Here is a 21,110-nt window from a genome sequence, read left to right as displayed (position 1 = left end):
TAGTCAACAGCGGTGCAGAAATGGGAACAACTTGACCGCTCTTGCCGTTTGGCTGCTCTGAGCAATCCCGGTTAGAACAGCTTGAAAGAGTGGAGGGGTTGGGTTTTTGGCTTTCCTTTAAATAAATGGGCTTTTTCTTTTTTCTTTTTTTTCTTTTTTTTTTTTTTTTTTTTTTTTTGAGCTGCTAATGTTCGTTTTGCGTGCCATTCCTGTTTGAGAATGCACACAGCGGAGTGCAAAAATAAAGATTGCATCTCATGCATAATGCATGGCCCAGCAACCCACTTCGGCAAATTACCCGAGCAGATTCCTCCGACGGGGCTGGGGGGGCGGGAAAGAGGGGGGAAAAAATATTGTAACAAGTATCTTTGTAAAGAAATGACAAGATAAACACATAAAAAATAGGCATTCAGGGCTTTTCTCGAGAGGGGGCGATTCACGATTTAAAGGTTATGGAGCAGCTGGATGGGGCAGGGGCAGCAGCGGGTCCCGTCACCCCTGGAAGAATGCGGGGGGGAGATCTGAGGGCTCAATTTTGGGGCGCTGGGAACTTACTAGGAGTGAATTCCCGGGTGGATAGGTGAGAAAAAGGGTTACTCATTGGTTTATTTATCCCTTTCGATTTGCTGGTTTGCAAAGACGCGTTGTAACTCTGCGCCGATGCTTGAGTTTTGCGCCGCTTCTCTGGGGACAGGAGCGAGGGGCAGGACACGGAGATTTCATGTGTGGGAGGAGGGCGAGGAGGGGGCCAGAAGGGTGGGAAGGGGCCACGGAAGTGACTTGAAATCTTTCTTTTTTTTCCTTGGTGTCACCAGCCCTGGTGCAGCCTTGGCTTCCCCGGCTTGTTGCTGGTCGCTGCTCCAGAGCCTGGAGAAGCCGAGGGAGAACCCGGGTGTTCCACTGTGGGTCCTGCGTGATGTCGAGCTTTGTGGTGGTGGGGAGGAAGAAAAAAAAGGTATTTTAGGAGCAGATGGGGTTTGGTTTGCTTTTGCTTCACCCTGGAGAGCAAAGGGGTGGTCCCCTTGCTCCAGCGTGGGGTTCGGTGCTGGGCTGCCCACGGTGCCCTGACGGGGACGGGGCTCCCCTGAGGTTTCTTCTCGAGAAGCCGCGGCCGCCCAGCAGGACCTGGGGGTTCGCCCCGGGGGGAGCCGCACCGCGGGCAAAGGGCAGCACCCGAACTGCAGCAAAGCACCAAACCTGCTGGTAATGGCACCTCGACGCCAACATGGCTTCCACGTAGGGCACGTTTTAAGACTGACTGGGATTGGGTTTGTTTTTTTTCATTTAAGTAATGAAGTCAGTAGGCCCTGGATCCAAATCTCGCCTTTTTAATGTCATTCGCAGCGACGTGCCCAGGCCCGACCCGGCGAGGTCTGTTTGGGTTTATTTGGGTTTCCTGCAAGCAGGAGACGCGTGAGACCGGCAGGAACAGACGCGCGGGGTTGTGCTGGGCTCTGCATGGCGTGGGCCAGCAGCGCTTCCATCGCTCCCAACGCTTCCCATCGCTCCCAATGCTCCCGTCGCTCCGCCGCCAGCACAAACTTGTTTTTGCCATCTAGTGGCTGCCGGACAGGCTCAGAAATGGACCTGGGAGCCAAAGTGGAGATGGAAGAGGTCAGGAAGGGAAAGGGGAGGGAGAAACGCGGGAGGGGGAACCGCTGCTGTTCAGGCAGCGTTTTCCCGAGTTGTGGCAGGGTGGGGGGTCGGTCACTTCCCCCCAGGTAACAGGGAGAACAAGAGGGAACGGCCTCAAGTTGGGCTGGGGGAGGTTCAGGTTGGATATTAGGAAAAATTTCTTCACAGAAAGGGTTGTCAAACACTGGAAGAGGCTGCCCAGGGCAGTGGTGGAATCGCCGTCCCTGGAGGTATTTAAAAGCCGGGCAGACGTGGTGCTGAGGGATGTGGGCCAGGGGTGGGTTTGGCAGTGTCAGGGCAAGGCTTTGGCTGCTTGTAAATCAGGATTTTGGTGTCAATAGAATTCCGACGAGTGCCGCCGCTTTCTTTTTTAGGTTTTCCTTTCCATATTGTCATTTCTGTTGCATTTGGAAGCGACGACAGGATTCGCTTTTCCTCTAGGTCAGGAGTGGTTAAAATAAACCCAAAATGGCAAGTGGGCGCGTTCCCCCCTCTGCTCGGATTTTTCAAGACACGGCCTCAGCCCCACGATAACCCTGTGTCACTGTCCCCCAAGCCCCGTCCCCCAAAGCCTCCCCGTCCCCCTCCCAAAAAATGGCCCCGGCAGCTTTTGCCGAGATGAAAACACCACACAGATCTGCTGCGCTTTTGTTTTTAACCGCTTGAACGCATTAGCACTGATTTATTTTTAATACAACCAACCACCTGCGATTTTTGGGTATTATTTCTATTCGTTCTCTTTGGCAGGGGTAATTACACCGTCGTTCCTGAGCCACGAGCGCGGCTCCCCCCTGGCCGTGCCGCCCCGCAGGGAGGGCTCGGGGCTGGCCGTACCCGCGGGGGTCCGGCCCGCGCTGCGCTGCCCTCAAGGGCACTAAATAGTTCCTTTATTCGGTGCCCGTATACAGCTGCACGTGTTGGAGGGGGCCTGAAGACAAGGAAAAAAAGCTGTTTGTGCCACCTTTTTGTATTTTTTTTTTTTTTTTTCCTTAATCTCGCAGGCCTTCAGCATCCTGTTGGAGACAGCCACAGCCTGGGAGAAAAGCAGAAGTTCAAGGTCGCGGGTGAAGCCAACAGCCCCCCCCCCCCCCCCCCGCGGGTCCCCGGCGCCTACTCGGCTGCTGCTCCCTGACCCCCCCCCAAGCGATGGCTCAAGTCACCTCGAACCCGTAACCGAAGCGCGGGCAGGAGCCCACTGAGCAAACCAGCCCCTCCTTTAACGCCATTTCCTTACGCTGCTTATTTTCCTCCTGCGTAAGTATTTTTAAAGGAAAATTTAATTTTGTTTAATGGGAACAAAGTTTAACACTCCATAAGCTTTGTCTTCTGCAGCCCTCCATCTGGTAAGCTTTTTTTTCTTTTTTCTTTTGTTTTTTTTTTTTAATTATTTTTAAACAGGCCCAGTAAATTGTGTGTGTTTAAGAGGCGCTTCTCATTAAGACGAAATACTTTGATCTCGTAGGATCATGTTTTTAAAGAGGTACTGATATACTGTATTCCCCCCGCTCCCAGTTAACCAAAGCCCAGCCGTGACCGTGTCCATGCTCTGCCGTGAGCTGGAAGCAGCGATTGGAGCTGATGGGAAGGAAAAAGGGGTGAGGAGAAGCGCTCCGAGAGGGCACAGCGGGGACCGTTAAGGAGTAAGTAAGTGGCAAATAATCTCAAGAAAGGGAAACGTTTTATTTATTTATTTCTTTTTAGGTACAGATGGTGTTGGGGCGGGGGGGAATGGGAAAAAAGGCTGCAAGACGACCAAGTGCCATGGGCGTGCTATATATAGATGTACAGCTGTTTCCTTCAGGTGTTGTAACTCAAAAACGTAGGATGATTAATTTTGAAAGTTGAAATGTATAGCAGATTCTGATTACATCTGAGTGTCTATAATTTAGCTACTTAGTAAAATTAACTTGACGTTTTTAGTGAGCTGTGAGGACAATAATGTGTGAAGAGACTGAAGAACAAGTCTGACTGCATGCTCTTCCTCTGCCCCTCCTCCCTTTTCAATTTGCGAAGTTTATTTTTAACTTTTCCAATTTTTCTGGCATCTTTCCTCTAAGCCAGACACACGCGGTTGCCTCCCCCTGCCGCCCGCTAAAGACAGCGGCGTTTCCTTACTGAGTTTTCCTTTCCCGTGATGGGCTGGAGGCGCAGGAGCTCAGCAGCCAGGACGCCAGGTGGGGGTAAGGGCTGGAGGTTGGCATCTCCGAGGCCCGTAAGGCTTCCCAGAGCAGGATGCCCCCAGGAAGGCCATGACACCTCCCACTAAATCCATTTTCATACTTCAGAGAAGGCCCAGGGCTGAGAACTGGGAAAAGCTGGTCATACCAGGGACCACATAAGCGGGCACTCTGAAAGTGGGTGGCTTTATGTTGTTTTTCTTTAATAAAAGCCCACAACGGCTGTGTGGCAGGACAGAATATGGCCAACCATCCCGCTGACCCCTACAGGGAGCACATTAGGAGTGACCTGTGCGATAGCAGCCACCCAGACGCAGGAGCGCGGGTCTGCCCAAAGGGAGGGTGCAGCAGCTCCAACCATTTACGATTTAGAAGCAAAGTGATTTAGAGCGTGTGTGGTATTCGGTTAGCTGAATATCAGCAAATTGTTGGGAAACTAATTTGAAGGGACCAAAGCTTTAGTGGAAAGAAAGAGGGGAGGTATTTGGACTGGTCTCAGCCTCTACATGTACAACCAGCCCAGTCAGAGCAGCCCCCAGCTCTTGGACAAGGCAATGGCCAAGCTCTCCAGCTCCACGGCCAGGTTTCAACGAGCACAAATTCAGTTTTGGTGGAAGCCTATTACAGGTCGATTGGTCTCTAGAGTGCAACATCCAAGGACCACAACCCTGTGCTGACATTTCCCAGAGCTGGTGCTAACCTCCTCGGGTGGACGAGGGCAAGTCATCGTGTAAAACCGGGACATCATCAACTTGGGGAAAAAAAGTGTTGAAAAAATAAATAATCACACTTTGTGTAATTGATTTAGTTCAGTAAAGCCACGATAGCACCATACTTTTGTAACCAACAATCACTTTCAGTTATGGTCCTGTTGGGGTTAAACTAACCTATTTTCCCAGTTCACTTTGTGCCACCCGGGCAGGCTCCAGGTCGGCAGCTCTGCGGGGAACACAAGTGCTCGGGCAGCTCAGACCAAAGGCAAAACTGAAAAGGCCCCGGGCAGGATGAGTAAGCACGAGGGAAGCATAATCAGGCATGTTTTATACTGGCCTTCTATGGCCTTGCCCAAATATCAGTATTAAATGTATCAATATGGGACATAAGAACCCATATTAAAAAGACTTACTTAAATTTGAGAACCATTTTTCAGAGTTTTTAGCAGAAAAAATGGATTTCAAAACTGTTTGGTTGTGTCCCCCACATAGCCTTAGAATCATACAACGGTCTGGGTTGGAACGGACCTTTCAGATCGTCGAGTCCAACCATCAACCTCACGCTCCCAACCACCAGCGGCCCACGTCCCCCAGCACCACGGCTGCCCGGCTTTTAAATCCCTCCAGGGATGGCGATTCCACCCCTTCCCTGGGCAGCCTGTTCCTTCTGTCCAGATCTCGGGGAGGCTGGAGGGGGACAGGGATGACACCAATGTTTTGCCCACAGCAGGACGGCCTTCGATTGTGGCTTCTGAAAGCCAGTTTCCAGCAGCCCCGCTCAGGCAGGACGAGCCCTTCCACCGCACCTCCAGACCCCGCTGCCAAGGACGGGCTTCATCGTGCTTGAGCTCTGGAAACAAACGGTCTGACGTGGCGTCTTTGTTCTGTAAGTAAGTGCTCAAAATCCGGTTTTAAACAAAATAACACAAACATGTTTGTGATTATTTTTCTTTTTAATTGTCTGATTCGAAGTAATATTTTCAGACCTACCATCAATCTACATTCCTAATAGGGCAACAAGAAAGCTCAGCATCAGGCAGCTTCCAGAAGAATCTTCCAGATATGTTTAAAATGCTTTAAAATATTGAACATTTCTCACATTGCTACAAAACAATGACAACTGGCAGAATTATTCTGATTTTTTTTTTTTTTTTAACCTACATTCTTTTAGCAGTAGAGAAACAGTCTGGAAGGTGATTTTTGATTCTTTCAGGACCTGTTTGACTATACAAACAAATACTTTTATAACATGACAAGTACAAATATAAAATTTTAAATGAGCTAACTTTAAAAAAAAAAAATCTGGATTTTTCTTCAATACCTCCAGTACCTTGCTTCAGTAATAAATATTAAAAACAATCTTTTACAGTACAGAAAAATGTTAAATAAGTTATCTTCCAAAAGATTTCTTTTTTGTCTGGTTTTTTTTTTTTTTTTTTTTGGTCAAAGGCTGATTGCATTAAAAGAGCTGAACAAACATTTTTACATCAATAAATAGTAAGGCGTAAAGAAGCAAATAACAATCACAGGACCAGTCTGTACCGGTGGAACTTTCTCCTTCAAATAATCCTCTTTTTGCTGGTATGGGAAGGGGACTTTTGATTCTCAGCCGCCGGGACCTGGGTAGAAAAGCCGTAATTATTACTATTTTACAGTACTTAAAATGCACACCATTTGTCCTTACCCCTGGGCCATAATGCTGCAAACGGATGTGCAAATACGAGCTTCTGTGTTCAGCAAATCTTTAAATTCAATTGAGAGGACTTCTGTAAGCAGAAGGACTTTTTAATGCCCTCACTTTCTAACTCCGGTGTGGCTGAGCCAAGAGCAGAGCAGCTGCCCGGGGCCGCGGTCCTGGAGGTGCCGCCGCGAAGGGCACGGGAGATCCACGGAAAAGGGGAGAGGAAGGTTTAAGGAGAGGCTGGGAAATGTACGATCATTCAGAGCGCGGTAAGGAGAAGGATGGGATTTAGGAGTCAAGGAGTGTATTACATCCTTCCGGGAGTAAAGTCTGAACCTTCTGTGAGAAATCAAATCTGAACAGTGATTACCTAAACACTCAAACTAATTTAATACCCTGCATTAGCAAATAGCTGTTTGCAAAAGCTTTGCCTACTGGGTCTTTTTTTTTTTTTTTTAAGAAAAAAAAAAGCACCACCGGTTATTAACACATACACAAGCTTTAAATAAGGGTGTCTTTTGTGAACTTATTCAGTAGACAGGTTATTGGACTGTGATCTGCTGAAAATAAACTACTAGAAGAAGATGACAGACATGAATATTAATCTAGGTAAAGCTTCAAAAAAGAGGTTTAGCTGTTTACGTGGTCAGTCATAAAACTCTAATTTAAACATCAAACATTGGAGATTATTTACCATACTAAACTGCTGTCACCCAGACTTGATTAGGTGGCAAACCTAAAGCAAAACAGACTAATTCTGCAAAATACTACTGACACAGCAATGCATATTTCTAATGAGTATATACCAAAGAATTAAATGTGAGGAAAAATTTTACTTACTTCCAGGTTTCCTCTAGCCTTCTTCAAGACATCATGAGTTAAAACCACTGGAAAGAAAGAAGAGATTAAAAAGAATAGTGCAGAGTCTTTCTATATTCCCTGTATTCGCATCTTATGACCAAATAGTAAATAACGTAGGAACTCGCATCTACATTACGGGCTGTGACCAGGCAGTCATACAGACCCCCCCCCCACCACATCAACTTTCATACTCCCCAAACTCCAGAGCCGTTCCTCCCTCCTGACTCCCGTTCAGAAGCTCGGGCTGATGTACAACCCTCCGCTGGCACCAACCCCAGACGACGGGGCAGCGCTGGACAACCAGAGTTAGGGCAGAGCAGAAGGACTCGCTCGGGAGCGCAGGGCAGGGCTGAAGCGCCGCCACCAGGAGAATGCCATTTCCTACCCCCAGTCTACGTGCCATCGAGCACGTAATCGGCTTTTCAGATCGAAACATCAGGGAAGTGTTTTTACAGTTTTTCTACCATAGCAAGAATGATACATGTGAAACCACACACAGCTCATCACTGCATGTAACGCTGCAGATACGAACAGCCCCCTGTGACACTCATCCCCTGGTTCCCTTCTTCCAAGTCGGCAAAGGAAGACTTTCTCTTAATTTTAGAATCATAGAATTGTCTGGGTTGGAAGGGACCTTTCAGATCATCTAGTCCAACCATCAACCTGATCCTGACAAAAACCATCACTAACCCATGTTCCTCAGCACCACGTCTGACCGTCTTTTAAAAACCTCCAGGGATGGTGACTCCACCACTGCCCTGGGCAGCCTGTTCCAATCCTTAATAACCCTTTCAGTGCAAAAATTTTTCCTAATATCCAGTCAAAACCTAAATTTAAAGGGGAGATGGTGCATGAGCTAACTACAGTTGATCTATTAGGTAGCCTGCTTGGGCTAGGGGGGTTGGTTAGCAGGAGGGGGAGAAAAATTGTGCAGTGAGAGGGTATGGGGGACGCTGGGCTGGGAAGAGGACAGATGGCGAAAGAAATCGTCCAGCTCCTCCAGTAGTTCAAGGACAAGGCAGCCTATGTAGGCTTAGGGGAAATCATGTCAGCGGCTTGCTCTGAAGGGTTCCAAGTGTCCTCTACTCATCGAGCTACTCTGCCTCTGCGGGGACAGTGCGGGACCTGCGAACGGAGGAGGGGATGCTTCTAAACAAACCTGCTATTTAGAAATGTCAGGTTAAATATGTGATTCTTTAATCTGTGTCAGCTCCGTAACTGCTGAAAAATACCATTCAAAAGTACCACTTTAATATTCCAGTCTCAAAAATAAACAATTTAGCCATAATAAAGATTTTTCATTACAATAATAAGAACCCAACAACTCCAAGGGTATAGCTGTCATGAGATAATTATACCCTTGGCAGATTACTGCAATTTGGCACTGCATTGTTACACGTTCAGAGGTTCAGATGAGGTTTATAAGCAATGAGTTTCTCTCGCCAGAGAAAGCACACAGAAGACTCGGAGCCACAAGAACGTTCCAGTCTCTGCTTCTAAATATATTCAGGAATGCTCAACTAAATAACAGAGGGAACTTGAATACCCTCAGTGGAGTGGCCAGCTAACAGGATGTTTGGAGAACGAAGGCAGGCAAGGTCACCTGCTGCCATGCCTTCGCTTTCTCACAAGCAAAAGGAGAAAGGAAGAAATAACAAAAAACAAGCGTAAGCATCCTAACGAAATCCAACAGCTTCACATGATTCATCAGTTTTGTTGTACGTTTGGTCAGGAATTTGTGCACAGATGCAATTTAGAAACATTTTGGAAATTGCTCTTTAAGGCAAAGGTAACTTGACATCCATAATTCCCATAATCAATGAAACTTACAGAAAATCGTATCTAGATGTCTTCCTGTGTAGCAGAGTGCACTCTGCTCATAAAGAACTCCGCTAGTAAATTCATTTCACCTGGCAAACTAGATTTTTCTAAATCAAAAATATTAAATTCAGCACATGAAGAGAATTTCGAAGCTGTGACACTAACAGTGAAGCTGCTGCTAGCCAGGCAGTAGTTTGCATTAAGGAGATTTCAGAAAATGCAGGCTTCATTTTATTAGGACCTGGTTCAGATGAGGTTGAATGCCGTGAAAAGCAGTGAGCAAAATAAGGGGGAGATGATGTGCCGTTTTCTTTTTTTGAAAGTATGGGTGGATGGAGTGGCTGTGGGGATAACATTTTGGCCATAAGGGTAAAATCTCTGTTGATTTATACTCTGCCCAGCACTACCGAAATCACCCAGTACGTCTGAGATGTCACTGCAACTAGGGACTGACCGAACTAAACCAGTAAATCTACCCCAGGGATATTATTTGGACAGACATAATAGAATAGCTTTGATTTTTATATGACAACCCCAAACTGAGCTATTTAACTTTAAAACCTGAACAAAGCATATTTTTGGATTTAATATAAGTAACTGGTACATCATTTAATACAACAAAAACCAGCCCATAAATGCTTAAAATAAAAAATAATCTGCAGGCAGAAGATACATGTCCCTTAGATATAAAAATTACGGGCTATGGAGCAAAATAACATTTATTCCTCTACATTGCATTTAAATGACTTGAGTAACTTATAGTATTATGGCCATATTCATAACTTTGTATGATGTGTAACATTTTACAGTCTAGTTGAATTACTGATAACACAAATGCCATCCAGCACAGACTAATGAGTCATTTAGTCCCACCTCTTAAGAGAAGGTAAGGATAGATTTTTTTTTTTTTTAAGAAGAAAATTAAATCCTCTTCCTGCATATGCACATTGCCATAGCATGAAGGTAGAGAAGAGTTTAGCTCCATTCAGATCTCTTCTGATGAGTGATTAAACTCTAAAGCAGAATCTCTTCAGACGCCTGGTTTAACGCAGCTACAATACAGCCCATGTCCCACTTGTTTTCATGTTTCCAGATAATTTTTTAGATACGGCTGCTAAGGGTAAAATACCATTTCACAGCATGTCCTCATTTTTCTTTAAAAATGACTCACAGTAAGCTTTTCTTTCCCTTGTTCTGAGCCTTCTGTTCTCTTGCACTTCTCAGTCTGGTGTAAAGCATTAACAAATCTCCTTTGCTGCTGCTTTGGCTTTTCCCAGTATGCAGCTATCTCGTGCAACACGCACAACAGACAAGCACCCCACAAAATCTAAAAGCCTAATTCCACATTTATCAAGATTGAGGCAAAATCACAATTTTGAGCAGGACAATGTCAAAAACTTTGGCTGGAATGGTGCACAGCAACAGTAACTTTGCCTCTGTCAGGAACTGTCGTAGGATAGAAAACTTGGGGAATGGCAGTATCTGAAATGGGGTAAACTCAAGTAATTAGTGGCAATTAGTGGCAGCTGCATGGATTGACACATTTATCAGTGAGTTGGGTAAAACCACGAATTGCTTCTCATGATGTTCTATGCAGCCTTCTGTAGCTGGGCAACGTCTTTCCATTTGAGTGAGGCTCCACCAGTCCTGTACAGTCTGAACCTCATGAACTGTTGTCACTAACAACTGAGTGCACACAAGGAAACACCAGTCAGCGCTTGCAGAAGAACAGGTGCCTATATTCATTTTGTTGTTTCTCCAATTTTAGAGGTAGCCACGGACTACAAAAATAAAACAAGAACCAATAATAAAGCATACACTTACACTGGTCAATGATGACTTTCTCCATGTTCTCCTTCAGCTGGTTTGTGGAGTGCAAGCGTTTGACTGTGCTATGTAACTTCTTCTCTTGCTCAGACAATTTCTTACGTAATCTAAATATTTCTGCTTTCATTCCTTCATCCTAAATTGAGAGAAGAAAATATCACATTAAAGTATTACATAAAAGTACTTTGTACATTGCGAATTGCTCAATACTTTTGTACAAGAGCCCTCGAGCTTCCTTACAGTATGAACAACTTAAAGGAGTGAAACATCGCTTAGTGCCTGTCCTTCCGCACTCCCATCCCCAATGACATATGATTATGACATCTGCCAGGAGACAACTACAATTCTTAGCTGGCTTTTATTAATTTTTCTGTTAGTCTGAGAAAAGTCTTAACACCAGTGCTTACTTTTGTTTTTAAACTTCCATTCCTCTCTCCTTTTTTTTTTCCTCGCCTCAACTAGAAAATCTAACGAAGGCCGGTGCTATGGGATCAGCAAGTATCCTGTCTGCCAGGTCCAGAACTTCCATCTTCCCTCCCTAGAGTTCTGTTAATAGTTGATGCTGCCTTTATCAAAGGGCTAAAAGGCATTGTACAAGTGACCGGGACAGCTTTACTGCAAAATTATTTGACAGTATCATTAGTTTAGGTTCGGTTTTCACCACCAATTCCAACCAAGTTGTAAAACAGTACTCTGAGTAGCCCTGATATAGTCTGCCAGTATCACTCATCTGGATCCTCACACAAACTTAAGCTCGTACATATTTTTTTCTTGTTGTGCCACTTGTTAAATAATACTGTTCTCTGGAATTCGCCCCTCGCGTTTAGCTCTTCAGAAGAACTGATTACTCACATCTCCTGTGGGGCTGAAGAGAAGGCAGTGATCTTTTAGAATCACTCAGTATCTTTTAGAATCAATCTTCAAGAGACATTCTTTCATATACTGCATTTAAGACATGAGAAGCAATCTAATATCCTTAAGATCTCAGGATGTCGGATAAGATTCTATTAGGCTCTAATTAGGTGCAGTCCTGGGAACTCAGATCCCCCACACGTTGAAGCCGGATTTGCAGAAGTGACTGATCCAGATCAAGAAGGTGTGGACAGTAAAGCATTAGATGCATCACCTACATACTAAAAGGCCTGCATGTGTGTGATACGTTCAGATACTGCAATCAAGGCCAACATGCAGCTGTCTTATATAGACTATACACACCAGGATACAAACGGAAATATTCCAAATATGGAGCTGAAACATTAGTGAATATATTCAGTTGAATATATTCAATATGAAGCACAGTTCATTCTTACTGCTTTTGTGATTTTACACAATTGAGGATGCTAGAAAATAACATCAAAAAATGTTATTAAAATTATATATAAAACAGTTACTTTCCTAGAGTTTGGGGTTTTTTTTCATCACTATCCTGCTTCCCTTAAACACATGCAAAAACCTCAGTGAAAACACTTTAGATTTATTTTAAAGCCAGAGTTTGAAACAGTTTCATTACTGAGTGCTGGTACTATGACAGTATAGATACTTCATTCCTCATTCAGCTTACTTTCACTCATTTGCATAGTGCAATCCTTTTTAGTTAAAATGTTATAAAACTTGTCTCGAGGTTTTGTCACACTTTTAAAAAAGCATCCAATTTTACAGCTTAGGCATCAAAAACGTAAAAGGAAAACGTAGCTCAGATTACGTCGAAGTTGCTGAAGTTTCTGTTGTTACTAGTATATACATAATCAAATTGAATTTGGTTCTATAATAGGGAGTCCAAACCTCTTCTCATTGAAATGGAATGTTTGCCACCTGCCTAGGTTTCCTGAATATCATGTAACAGGGTTACAGATTTTATCTTTAATATAAAGTATTTTGTAAATAAAGCCAGCACACACTCAGCCTTAGCCTTCAGTGCTGAGAGGTAACTAAATCCACGTGTCCTGAGACCGGGCATCCTGGGTTCATGATTTTCAAAAGGTTTTCCCAAAGGACACGTTCCTAACTGGTGCGTCTTCCTTGACACATAAGAACAGTTAACAAACCCCACAAAACGCAAACCAAAACGAAACACAGTAGTACCTGAGTGCTGTGAGTAGTACCGTGTACAGCTTTCAGCGGAAGGGAAACCCTCCAGAGAAGTTTCAGTAAACGTGCAGCCTCCTCTAAAATCTGTTGTACTCTGTGAGTATTGGCGGAAAAGCCATGCAGCGATGCCTGGTCTGGTACCTACATCGTAAGATTAGAGTCGTATTATATTTTATGCTTAAAACATCACAAAAATGTAATCTTAATTAATGGTTTAAATCCAGTTGGTATGATTTCATATTTAAGATGATGTACACAGCTATTGTGTGCCACAAAAGCTAATTTGTTAGTTTACAAAGAGTGCTGAATTATGCATTATCTGAGAATTTCAGGGAGGAAGGGGATTTATCCTAATCAATAACCGTGATTAATAATACATTATATTTACTAGATTTGCTACACCACATGGTAATAGCTGGCAACTCTCTTCTTTCTCCATTTGCATTTCGTGTCACATTATTTGAAAGTCAAATGATTACAGACATCAATTTAAGCAATATAGATGTTTCTTCCTTAGCAGACCCTTTAAACTGTTCCACTTAATGCTAAAATAACTATCAGGACACACATAAAATGTTTTCCTCTGCTGACAGATGAGAAAACGAAATTGAAGAAATGGCATAAATGTGAAATAAAGGAGGGAAAGAATGCAAGGGGAGCAAATGAATTACCAAAGCAATGGTGATACAGAAGGGGGAAGGAGAATGAAAGAAAAGCATTCACAGTTCCTGCCCCACGCAGCATATAATTTGAATGCTTATTTAGCATTGTTATCTAACCAGAATCCTCCTGTCACATAAAATATCCCATTTGCTAAGTAGTTTGAAACTTCAGTGATGTAAAGCTTGATAGGAAACTGCAAATGGTGAAACTTACTGCTTTTATCTTTACACCAACAAAACAAGTTAAAAACTTAGATTACTTTTTCAGTCATTATCAGTATCTTAACTAGGTCATTTGAAAATATATGATACTTCAGAGAGTCTTAAGTGTCATTCAGACATACTTTTACTGTGTGAGCACACATGTGATACCACAAAAAGAATTTCAGAATTTTTGAAGACTGCATCTTCAATACCTTTACTAATTATAACTAGAAAAATAAGTAGCGCGAATTTATCCATGCGGTTAAGCCCTTCTGGTTTTTGAATAGCAGTGAGCATGTTTTTTTACAACAGTAATATTATCATAAAATCACAGGGGTGAAAAGGAGCTCCATTAGTCACCTAGTTTACTTTCCCACTCCAAGGCAGGACAGCATTACATGTGATTATTCAAACATTCCTGTAATCTGGTTTTAAAAGTGCTTCCAGTAACGGTGTCTCTGAGCAGCCTCCATTGCAGTGTTTCACTATTCTTACCACTGGCACGTTGTTCTAAATGCCAGATCCAAGCCTTTCCTGTTGTAGTTTAAGTTTCTTAGTTCCTTTATTAGCTGCCACGAACACATACAGTTTATTCCTTCCCTTTTGTTGACTATTGTAGGTAGATTTGTCTTATTCAATCCACCCCAAATATGCTATCATTAACTGTATCCAGAAATTAACAATATTAAATAAGAAAAAAAAAGCATACTTAAACACCAGTTGTTCTCCCGATACTAGAGGAAAAGGACTGACGTTATCCAATACAAGGCAAACATTTTATTGGTTTAAGAATTATGTTTAAGATTACAGCAAGAGCGCCGTGACTTGATAGCACTGTGTCACACACGATGCAGAAAGGATGATACACTGTGTCATAGAAGGCAATATTTGATCATTAATGAGATATTCAAGTTTCTAGACTAGCTACTGATATTGCTAAAGTGTTCCATTGACACCAGGAAGTGGGAAAATATTAAAAAGCTTCCCCAATATGAAACGACCTTCATTAGCATACATCAATCATTAATGTACTGTTATCACCTGGTGTTACTGAAGGGCTGAATACAAGTTAAGTGAGGAACTTTAGCATCTGTAGATCAGATTTCTTTTAACTGTCTCATACTTCCTGTGTTTATCCCAAGTCTTCATTACAAGAAAATCTCCTTAATTATTTTTATCCTTAGGTTACTGATACATGCCCCTAGTTTAAGCCCTTTCTAAAGCTTTTTAGAGTTTTATGTGGGTTTTTTTGTTGTTGTTTTTGTTTGGCTTTTTTATCATTTCCAGTGTAACAATCACCAGTTTCCGTAGTAAAAGTAAATAGTTTCACCTCATTTCAAGTTGCAAGTAAAAGTGAGATTGCTTACTAAAGGACCAGAATTAACTAACTTATCCGTAGCCTCATTAACCCAGAATCACAAATAGGTGCCTCCATCTAGATGAGACTTGGGCTGTCAAGGTTGAGGTGTCCTGGCAAGAGTTATTCAGTTAATGGTGTCTGCTGCACCATTAACCTTGTTTTTTGCTTTTGCAGCCTATACATTTTGCACCTCTAGGTAAAATTCACCATCCTCCAACAGTTTACACTGTTTACCTTTATTCCAGGCTCCTGCAGTTTCGTACCAGTGACCTCTTGTAAAGAAATCTCCATTTCTGCTAAAGCCTGTTGCCCTTCTGAAATCTGTTTCCGCAGAGCATTATAATCCTCTATCAAGCCAAGAACGTGGCGCCCGTTTTTGTCTGCCCACATGCGATGCCCAGGCACAAGACGAGGGGTACAGGCCGTACTGGAAGATGAAGTGCTGCTGCAGCGTGAAGTGCTGTCTACATCGTCGTTAGAGGCTGAGTGCGTACCTGGGATGGAAAGAGTGTTTAATTTTTTTTCTCCTTACATATAGGATTAATGGACACTAAACTTCTCTCAAACAGCAAGTCTGGGATACTGATAACACGCACGTTTGAGATACTTTTGGATGTACCTGTTTTCACTAGCGAAGTGCAACGTCCGTGTTTCTGCAGCTCACAAACGTTTCTGCTGGTAGCAGGGCATTTGCAAAGATTTTCTATAGACAAAAACAGGACAAGGAAGAGTAGATCAGTAGAAGTTAACATGCATTAAAAAAACACTTCCTGGCTCTACTTCTGTTCCTGGGTTTTTTTTGCTGATGCTGCACTTGGGCTCAGGAAGCAGGAAAACACAGCTCGTTTTCTAGTACCATGCCATGTATCTTCCACTATTTACCTACATTAATATTTTTAGCATCTAGCCGAAGTTCTAGATATCTCCCAAAATCAAATCATAGTCAGAAAAACTAAAATACATCCTGATGAAGACATTTTAATCAACAAATGCAAGCTTTCCATTAACTCCACAAAAAGTATGACTCTCTCCACAGCTATACCACACTTAAGATCATATCTATATTCCCTCTCTCCAGAACTTCCAAATTCCCTACGTACCTATGAGTAAAGACTAACCACAGTACCTCTAGAAAGGTAACAAATTCAGATGTTGACATGCCAAGGAGTCTTTCTGGTCCACATCAAACCAAGCCATTGTAACTCCATTCACCATTTTGTCAAAGAAATAACGAGCTTCTCCAGCTCCTATCTACTCTGCCTGATGCAGGTCAAAAGCAACATTTAGGATTCTACCTAGAAACTAACCAGGAACAAATGCAATCTGGGGATACTGGTGGTACAAGTTCCCCATGACAGCTGTTCCACACCTACTTGATGACGACTGTCCCTAAGGAACCATCCCCATTTGGAGCACATGACCGTAATTTAGCGTTCAGGTATAAAGTGCACAGAGCACGGTAGCAAATGTTACTGGCTACATTCCACATCTTTCGTACTTGTACAGAGGAGCGCAGAGTTATGCTCATTATGTATTTTATCTGAAATATGATTCTGATTGGACACGATGGAACCACAAAAGTAGTAAGGTGGTAAAAAACCCTGTCGCGTCTCATGAGCTCTCACGCTAATGCTCTGGCTGGAGCTGCTCGCTCTGTGTGGTGCCCAAGATTGAGGTATGCACGTGCAGGTGAAGCGTATGGACCCCAAACCCCCATTATTACTGGCTCCCATAACACAACACATCCCTGCACAGGCAGTAGGAGAGGTGGCTTTACACTGCAAGTATGGAAAGCTGTTACTATGGAGAGTATTTTAGCAGCAAAGAACAACATTCTTGTGCCCTCTCTAGCCCATGTACCTCTATATTGGGACAATAATCTAACCCTGAATGTAAACACTACATTTTCCCTGATTTGCTAAAACAGTATCACTTAACAGTGATTGAAATAAAGGTAAACTATCCCTCAAGGGCAAAAAGGGGACAGCTGATTTATACAAAGGCCATTTAGTGCACTTATTGATCATACTTGAGTAATACATGCTCACCCTTAGCAAATGCTATAGAGCTCTGCATTAAAAAAAGAACCCCCAGGTAAGCAAAATTTATGGCAATTTAATGTAGGCATCCTTCCATCCCAGAGACCCTCTGCAAATGCTGCTCTTGAATGAAAAGGAAGTGACAGTTGGAGGCTCTAAGGCTGCAGTTTGCATTTCACCTGCCCGTGCACTAATAGCTCTAACAGGAAAGGGATGTGAAAGGCTGATGGGCAGCTCCCAAAAGTACAGCTGATGTTGTATAAGGCTTTAAGAGCATTTTTAAAGAACAAGGCAGAAGGTTCTACAGCATAACAAAAGCATGTATGGCACAGTACCATTCATTCCTGCATAATGCTGAGATTCTTGTTTGAAAAGATAGTTGATATTCACAGCTGACACCGATCCCACTTCCTCTCTCTTTTCTTTTGAAAGCTGTTCCTCTAATTTTTCATGCAAAGACTTGTTTGTCTCTATGCTTCTTTCGAGCTGCACTCGCAAACTCTGTATTTCAGTCAACAGTTCATGTAAGTCAAGTGGATTATTCTGATCTTTTCGGAATTCTTCTGATGCATCACATCTGGGATCTGAGACAATTTCAAAAGAAAGACTTAACATCTTTAACAATTAAAACAATATTAGCCATTATCAGAATGCTGAGCAAGTAAATTATAGCCAGATTTATCCTCAATATTAAGAATTAACTACAAACAGCATTAAGATAATGGTTTGACAAAAAAGCATGTCTTAATTGCTTCTACCCTCGAAAGATTTAAAGAGCTGAAAATTATTTTTCACTTTGTCCATAAAAGCTAATAAGTCTCATACCAAAAGCAAAAAAATATAATAAAAAGAGAATGAAGAGGATTTACAAAATTTGAAGTGCATTAACACACAGTCTGGGGAAAGAAAAAGGTATGTGTAATCTCAGAGTGTGGAGGAGGGAAGAAGTAGAATGGGAAGTTTAATTTTATACACAGAAGAAAAAAGAAAATAGTGATCACCTGGCAACCGGAGGAACAAATCTGAACCTGAAAAAAAGCAAGGGCTCTGTTCGTCTTTTCATAGGAGGAGGTCAGTACACAAACAATTCCATGTATTCTTTCCATGCTGAAAGCAAACTGTTCTCCCGACAGTGAGAGGGGGCTCAGCTGCATGAGGAGGGTGCTGCTGCTCTCTAATTACATTACCAGTTCTGCAAGGAGACTTACTTCATCCCTGAGCCAACTTTGGCTTAAAGCCTTATGCCAACAGGGCTCTTCTCCTGCAGCTAGGCATGACATACAGTGACAGCAGGGCATATTACTTAAAGTAGCAGGAAGAAAAAAAACATAACCAACTTTTACAACAACTTCCAATGGGAAATTTGCTGGCTCCTATAACGCGTACGCAGCAATGAACAGCATTCCACTTTTTTACCTAACCATGTCACCTAACCATGTGGTGGCACAGCTTCCTTAAAAGGGGTAGGAAGAACTCATGTAAGTCTCACTCCTACCCCTCACCTTTAGTGACAGAAAAGCGGACAGGAACTTATTAAACGGCTCCTTCGGAAAGCAGTGCCAGCACCTGTCCCCAGCCCAAGGGAGAAGACACTATCCTCGCATTCAGACAAGAGAAAGCACAAGCTCTGTGAGTAAGCACTGCCTATGAGGATGCAGCAGCGTGTATTCAGATGACAAGTAACTATCTAAGATCCCCATGAAGCTTATCCGGCCTGAGCCACTGAATCGTCAATATTTGGTTTTAGCTTAACTAAAGTTAAATGAAACTTAGGTGTGCCTAGTCAGAGCATATCACACATCTCAACCTCGCAGTTACACCTCCAAGTAAAAAGCAGCATTTTATCATCAAGTTGTCAGTTCTACTTTGCGTAGCAGACACAAGCAGAAGCAAAGAAACAGAGACCTAGCCCTGCTGTCCTTTGACAAGATCATATTCAGAGAGGGAAGGGTTGCAAGGGGTAAAGGTATGGAAATAATTGTGCATTTATACCTGTCCTCTTCCTTCTTGCTTCTTCCAACTTTTCATAAACCTTGATCTCAGTTCGGAGTGACTGCAGTAACTTCTCATTCTCAGAGAGCTGATGTTGCTTTGCGTTAATTTCTGTTTGCAACCTGTTAAGTCACAATAAATGGCTAAGTTAGAAGTTAAATTCTTATCTCTTGTTTCAAAATCTAAATCCATTCCCCTTTCCTCCATAATTCTTTGTTTGCCTTTTGAATATACCTATGCACCTCGTTAATGTTAATGGCTATGGCTAAACACATGTTTGTCACACTGACAATTTTCTTCTCTAAATGAATGTCTAAATGTGGGCAGAATCAATACCTGTTTAATTCATTACGACTGCTGTAAATTTGACAAGTTAGATATCTGGTTTCATCCTCCTTTTGGCCAATTTGTTTTTGTAACCTTCCATTTTCTTTCTTGATGCATTCATAATCTTCATGAAGATGCTCAATGATTGCGTTCTTTTTAGAAAGAGATTCTCTTAACTTTTCATTTTCCTTTTGTTTATCTGAAACAAGAAGAAACACAAGGTATTTGCAATGCCCACAACCCACTAAAGCTATGCTTTTTAAGAAAACCAGCTTTTTCAGAGACTGCCAGAAAATAACAGCTGCTCTTGTGAGTTTTATGGTTTCAGTACTTCAATTTTCTAATGACTTTTGCTAGGTCCATCTTCTGTAACGTGCAACATTTAACCCCCAGGACTGACAAAGGCTCAGTAAAACCTGGGTACAGCCCTATATGCCACCTCTTGGAATTTGGTCAGGAGGACAGTATTCAACAACTAGTGTCAGCAGGGTCTCAAAGCAGGCACATGAATTTTGCCAATCCTCACAAAGTAATGGAGTTGTCTTCTTATTAGCAAGAAAATAACTCAGAGGAGTGTTCTAGGGCATGTTGCACCCATGTTCCTCTTTGTCTCACAGAAACCCCTCCATCCTCTCCTTCCCAGCCCTATTCATCTACGAAATGTGTCATTGCAGTCCTCCTTCCCTTGGTACAAGATATTTCCCCAAACTGGTTCTGGGACAAAGAATTGCTGACAGGGGCAACTGAGCATTTTGAGACAGCGGCTTTTATGAACCTAATTGGTGAGTTGTTGGTTTTCTTGGGGGAAAAGAAGAGGGAAGACTTCTAATACTCTCTCTTCACAGGTGTGAAAATGAGGAAAGTTTAAAATTAATTTCGGTAATTACAAATACTTCCAAATGGGTTCCCTCAGTCCTGTTCTCTTCTAAAGCGTTTCCAAACAGAAGATGACTTGGCCTGCTCACTCAACCTTCTGAACTCCTCTGTACCGAATGGCTTCATTTGCAGCAATAATGTTATTCTGTGGCACTTCCCTCCCTCCCTCCTCCCCTTTTATTTTAAGAGAGCTTCAGAATGGAAGCATGGGGAAAAAAGAGCAAGAAAATGTGAATAAAAGGCACGCCTAGAAAGGGATAAAGAACATATAAAAAGAAAGGAATGCAAAAAGAAGAATGGAGAGATGAAAGTCAATATAAAATGGAAAATGCCACAAATAAACAGAAAGAAGGAGCATTAATGACTACTCCTTTGTAACTGTTAGCCCCAGTTTTAATGCTTGTGGTTGAGCATGGAATTTCAGGGATGGGAAGAATGGTCAAGTCAGTTTAAGTGAATATTTTACTGTTTTCTGATCTGAAATGAGATGCAGTCTACTCCTGCAAAGCAAAGTTTTACATTTTTACCTCTGGATCCTTTTGCTAGCATTGCATTCAGAACTTGATTTTGCTTCCTCAGGAAATGTATTTCAGAAGTCAGGGAATTATGCTGCTCTGAGCCATGGATAAAAATGTTTGCAGAACCTATAAATATATACATAAAAGATGATTTATGAGTCATCTCTAGGTCATTAAAGATTAAACTTTCCAGACAAGAACAATTTAAAAAATTGCAGAAAAACATGTTATGAAAGATATTTCTCCCCTACGTATTTTGAAGGTTAACCCTACCAACTAAAAGGCAGCTCAGGTTCATGCCAAGTAATCCAAAGCCCTGCATCACAAGT

The 21,110-nt window shown here is 42.6% G+C and overlaps 1 protein-coding gene across 7 annotated transcripts in view; it reads right to left on the bottom strand.

The window, feature by feature from the left end:
• Positions 1 to 5,459: 5,459 nt before the first annotated feature.
• Positions 5,460 to 21,110, bottom strand: part of CDK5RAP2 (CDK5 regulatory subunit associated protein 2) — an 84,077-nt gene continuing 68,426 nt past the window's right edge. For 5 of the 7 annotated variants that reach the window (XM_054220293.1, XM_054220296.1, XM_054220297.1 and 2 more), the window contains 11 exons: positions 20,791 to 20,907; positions 19,397 to 19,586; positions 19,061 to 19,182; positions 18,070 to 18,096; positions 17,404 to 17,652; positions 15,649 to 15,732; positions 15,264 to 15,523; positions 12,798 to 12,944; positions 10,713 to 10,851; positions 7,047 to 7,093; positions 5,460 to 6,144 (listed from right to left, as the gene is read on the bottom strand). In XM_054220293.1, the coding sequence (XP_054076268.1) occupies positions 6,085 to 6,144; positions 7,047 to 7,093; positions 10,713 to 10,851; positions 12,798 to 12,944; positions 15,264 to 15,523; positions 15,649 to 15,732; positions 17,404 to 17,652; positions 18,070 to 18,096; positions 19,061 to 19,182; positions 19,397 to 19,586; positions 20,791 to 20,907 (1,442 nt within the window). In that variant the 3' untranslated portion in view covers positions 5,460 to 6,084. The other 2 variants (XM_054220294.1, XM_054220295.1) reach the window with 2 other exon arrangements.

This window comes from Rissa tridactyla, chromosome 14, assembly GCF_028500815.1.
Source record: "Rissa tridactyla isolate bRisTri1 chromosome 14, bRisTri1.patW.cur.20221130, whole genome shotgun sequence".
Taxonomy (NCBI): domain Eukaryota; kingdom Metazoa; phylum Chordata; class Aves; order Charadriiformes; family Laridae; genus Rissa; species Rissa tridactyla.
Note: the sequence above shows the minus strand (reverse complement) of the source record. Positions and strands in the feature narration are given on the sequence as shown.